The sequence below is a fragment of the Physeter macrocephalus genome, chromosome 14, assembly GCF_002837175.3.
Source record: "Physeter macrocephalus isolate SW-GA chromosome 14, ASM283717v5, whole genome shotgun sequence".
NCBI classification, from domain to species: domain Eukaryota; kingdom Metazoa; phylum Chordata; class Mammalia; order Artiodactyla; family Physeteridae; genus Physeter; species Physeter macrocephalus.
Window position 1 is genome coordinate 45,530,134 of NC_041227.1, and position 4,647 is coordinate 45,534,780.

General features: G+C 46.4%; 1 protein-coding gene across 1 annotated transcript; it reads right to left on the reverse strand.

The window, feature by feature from the left end:
- Positions 1-1,196: 1,196 nt before the first annotated feature.
- Positions 1,197-1,904, reverse strand: SCP2D1 (SCP2 sterol binding domain containing 1). The gene has a single exon (XM_007128048.2). It carries the CDS (start codon positions 1,875-1,877, stop codon positions 1,407-1,409), a length of 471 nt encoding a protein of 156 aa, XP_007128110.1. The 5' UTR covers positions 1,878-1,904; the 3' UTR covers positions 1,197-1,406.
- Between the last annotated feature and the right edge of the window lie 2,743 nt (positions 1,905-4,647).

Consider the following 4,647-nt stretch of genomic DNA (forward strand, 5'->3'; position numbering starts at 1 on the left):
TTTCTACTATGTTATATAAATAAAATCATATGGTACATACTTGGTTTTCTCTGGCTTCGTTCACTCGGCACAGTTCTGACATCCATCGTGTACTTGTGCCCACTTCAAAAACTCATCCCTTTTCATTGCTGAGTACTATTCCAGGATACGACAGACCATGATTTGTCCATCCATTGATGGACATTTGGTTGATTTACAGTTTGGGACAATCACAAATACAGCTGCTGTGAACATTCACGTACAAATTTTTGTACTTGGGAAAATGCCTAGGAATGGAATAGCCGGATCGTTTGGTAGGCATGTGTTTCAGCATGGCCATTTTCATGGAGCGCCCATGCAGGTTTCAGAGGGTCCACACTGTGTGTATTTAACCTACAAGATAAGGTACACACTGGTCACATGGGAACAAATGACCCACACACTCACAAGGAGGCCACATCAGGCTGCAGCCGCTTCATTCCAGTCCTCCCAGTGTATGGAGAGGGTTCCCAGCAGGGAAAGTCTCCCAGCACGACCTCTGATTTTGTAAAATGCTCTGCGCACAAGCTCCTGCCACTCTAGAAATGGCCCACGAGCGGGCTGTGTAATCTGCCTGCAGGAGATCTTTATATGATGGCAGCATCTTGTGGGTCTAGAGTAGAATAGTTATGATCAATACCGAGAGCTATGCATGAAAGGCAGCAGGGGTTCTGCAAGGGTGGTCCCACCAGGATCACCTGGGGATGCACATCTCCCCAGTCCAGACCTACAGAGTTGAAACTCTGAGGGCGGTCCAGCAATCTGGGCTTCCAGGCAATCTGGTGCATGTTCTGGTTTAAGCACAAATAGCCTAGAACATCGTTCAAGCCCTTTGACTCTCCTGGAATTAAATCCATCAGAAGTCACACTACACCAAGAGTGCATCCTCTCGACGGCCTCACTCCATCCACACAGCTCTGGAGCCCACCCTCTTAGAACGCTGCCACCTGTGTTAAGGTCTCCTCAAAGAACCAAGCTACCGACTGGAATGCAGACCTGCACAGTGATGGTTATCACTTCTTTCCCAAAGCACCAGACTCAAAACAAAACAAAAGTCCCAGGAACTCAATCACAGGAGCATTTAAATCCAACCGTCAAAACCACCCATTTTTCTACCTGGGGCTTTCACCGTAGCATATTATGACATAAATGAACCTAAGAAAAGAAAAAAACAAAGATTTTAGGTGATACACTCCAACACTCTTTACTGCTCTAGAACCCTCACTCCAAATTTACACACCAGCAGGAAAATTAATTAAACTTGAACAGGAAGAATTTGAGTAAAAATATTGAATACTTTTTGTTTTAATCTTCAGCTTAAGCATGATTTCCACTCAACATTATAATCAGAGGGAAGTGCTGGTCGTTTCCTTGGTATTTTTGCAGGCTCAGTACTTAGCCCAGTCTTTGAAAACCCTCTCCAGCTTCTGGCCAAGCAGAACTTTGCCGCTCACTTTGAACTTGCCAGCAAGGAAAGCCTTCTGAGGGTTCATTTTGCCCAAAACCAGCTCCATAAAGACAGGCTCTGGGATTGTGAAGACAGTGTCCACTGGGAGCCTGGCGGGTCCTGGATACATGTTCCCAGGGCCATTCTTCAGATCAATGGTCCACTGCAGAATGGTCTTCCCATTCTTGGTGATGTCCAGCTGAAAGATGGCATTGATTTTCTTTACCAGCTGGGCCCCCACTTCTTTGATGTGATGACTCATGTCCACAAACACGGGGAAGCTCTGGAATTCTGATAGCGCTAGAGGGTGTGGCACGGTGAGTTCCTGAGCTGAACCCAATTTCTTGAACTGGCCTACCTGAGGCCCATCCCCTGCTTTGATCTTGAGTTGATGGTTGATTCTCTTCCACATCTTACTGTGCTGTTCCTCTTGACCTTGCCAACTGGTTTGTGAACAGCTGTAGCCAGATTAATACCCACAAGTTCATATTGTGACATCAGAGGCAAGGCCAAGTGGGGAATGAGACTGGTTTGTGTCCCACAGTCTTATTGGCCAAACAGATGCTAAAATGTGACATGGGGTGAGGGCTCAGACAGGTCATTGTGAGGCAGATCCACACCACCACTCCAAACCACAAGGTCCCAAAAGCCCAGGCCAGAGAGGTCTGGACCCCATGTTGGGAATAAGAGAAACTGGCCCCAGAAGGTTCTTTGGTGACATGAGCTCTGTCTTTTCAACTCTTTTTTTTAATTTAATAAATGTTATTAATTAATTAATTTATTTATTTATTTTTGGCTGCATTGGGTCTTCGTTGCTGCCCACGGGCTTCTACTCTCTGTTGCGGTGCACGGGCTTCTCTTTGCAGTGGCTTCTCTTGTTGCGGAGCATGGGCTCTAAGCCCACGGGCTTGCGTAGTTGTGGCACGTGGGCTCAGTAGTTGTGGCTCGCTGGCTCAGTAGTTGTGGTGCATGGGCTTAGCTGCTTGCAGCATGTAGAATCTTCCTGGACCAGGGCTCAAACCCGTGTCCCCTGCATTGGCAGGCGGATTCTTAACCACTTCACCACCAGGTAAGTCCTCACCTCTGTCTTTTCTCTCAACTGAGAGAGCAGTTATTCTGATTCCTTCAAAAGTAGATGATCCTTAAGGCACGCTTTGCCTGCCCGGGGGTGGAGTGGGAAATGCTGTTAGAACAAAACAGCTGTTTGGAGGAGGAATCAGCACCAGGGCCTGCATCGGAAAGCTTCCAGAAGCACAGTGAAAAGGAAAAAAAAGAAACAAATATCCCTAAGATCAGCAGAAGATGCTGCTGGTCTCACACGATGACTGCACACACTAACACAGCCCTCACTGAGCTGGTACTGTTCTAAGCACTGTACATGTATTAACACACTTAATCCTCCTTATAATCCTCTGAGGTGGGTACTAAGTTTAATCCTCCTTTTACAGATGAGGAAACGGAGGCAAGGAGAAATGAAGTGACTTTCCAAAGTCACACAACTAGTCGGTAGGGCACCCAGGTTTAAACAGAAGTAGAATGACTCCAGAATCCACTTTTTGTCTGCCTGATGTTTTCTGATGATTAGGTTGAGGAGTTTGGGCAGGAATACCACAGAAGTGATCTTGTGCCTTCTCAGTGCATCGTATCAGGGGGTACATGGTGCCAATGTGTCCCACCTCAGGTGACGCTGATGACGCTGACCTTGATCCCTTGGTTAAGGTGGTGTCCACCGGGTCTCTCTCTGCAGAGTTACTGCTTCTCCCTTTGTAATGAATAAGTATCTTGCAGGAAGATACTTTGAGACTTTGCACATAATCCTGTTTCATATCATACTTCAGCCTATTTCTGTTTGCATCCATCTGTGGCCCATCAGTGTGATGTGTGCTAAGTGGTCATTTTCTATGCCCATCACTCCCTTTATTTTTTTTTTAATTTATTTTTTTGGCTGCATTGGGTCTTCATGGCTGCATGCAGGCTTTCTCTAGTTGCAGCGAGCAGGGGCTACTCTTCGTGGCAGCGCGTGGGCTTCTCATTGTGGTGGTTTCTCTTGCTATGGAGCACGGGCTCTAGGCACGTGGGCTTCAGTAGTTGCGGCAAGTGGGCTCAGCAGTTGTGGCTCGCGGGCTCTAGAGCAGCAGGCTCGGTAGTTGTGGCGCACGGGCTTAGTTGCTCCGCGGCATGTGGGATCTTCCAGGCCCAGGGATCGAATCCGTGTCCCCTGCATTGGCAGGCGGATTCTTAACCACTGCTCCACCAGGGAAGTGCTGTTAGGGTTTTTAAAACTCAAACTGGTTCTCTCCGCTGCCCTCTCTCCCTCGCAAGCCTCACTCTGACTGGCAGAAGGGGTGCTCCCTTTGTCAGTATACATAAACAAATAAAGACTCCACTTTAATGCTTAGCTTTGTGACCTGTAACAAAGAGAATATTTAACATTGCAGGTGTCAAAACAGACTAGCTTGAGTTTTATAAGATAACCTAGACAATAACTCATTTTTCCCAGAGGGTACAGAGTGAGAGGCTGTCAGAATCAAATAGTCAGTAGAAACTAGAAGTTTAGATCAAAAAGATTCTGTAAATAAGAAAGTTGAGCACAAGCATTGAGACCAGCACCGCCCAACAGAATTTTCTGAGATAATGAAAATGTTCAGGGTCTGGGTTGTTCAAAGCAGTAGCTGTTGAGACTCACATATGGCTAGTATGACTGAGGAGCTGAGTTAAGTTTACTTAGCTCCAATTAATTTAAATTTAGGTAGTCACATGTGATTACCCATCAGCATCCTGGGAAGCAACCCCAGCATCATCCTAACCATTGTAAAGAAGTTACATTATTGTCATCTAGGGGATGCTGCCCCATCTTTAACCACTGAGTTGCACCAAACTCATACGAAAATCCCTTCCCAAAACCCCCAATAACTCACTTGAGACTGTTACACATATGGAACAGAGACCAGCTCCCATTGGTGGGATCTGGTTCAGGGGGGCACCCCATTTTTGGACAAGGCTAAAGGTCTAAAGACGCACATACGTACTTAAAATGGTCCAGTAACATTTATCTTTAAATAGGACATAAGCATGCCTAAGTGGGTGATTATTGGGTAACTTCTGAGTGAAAGGGTATAAGGTATGACTGCCTGTAAAGCCAACATATGTAACTCCTTCTGACAGCCCAGTCAGCTGTCCCT

Excerpts from the sequence above, each read along its gene's own strand:
- SCP2D1 (XM_007128048.2), bottom strand. The coding sequence starts at position 1,877 with ATGTGGAAGAGAATCAACCATCAACTCAAGATCAAAGCAGGGGATGGG.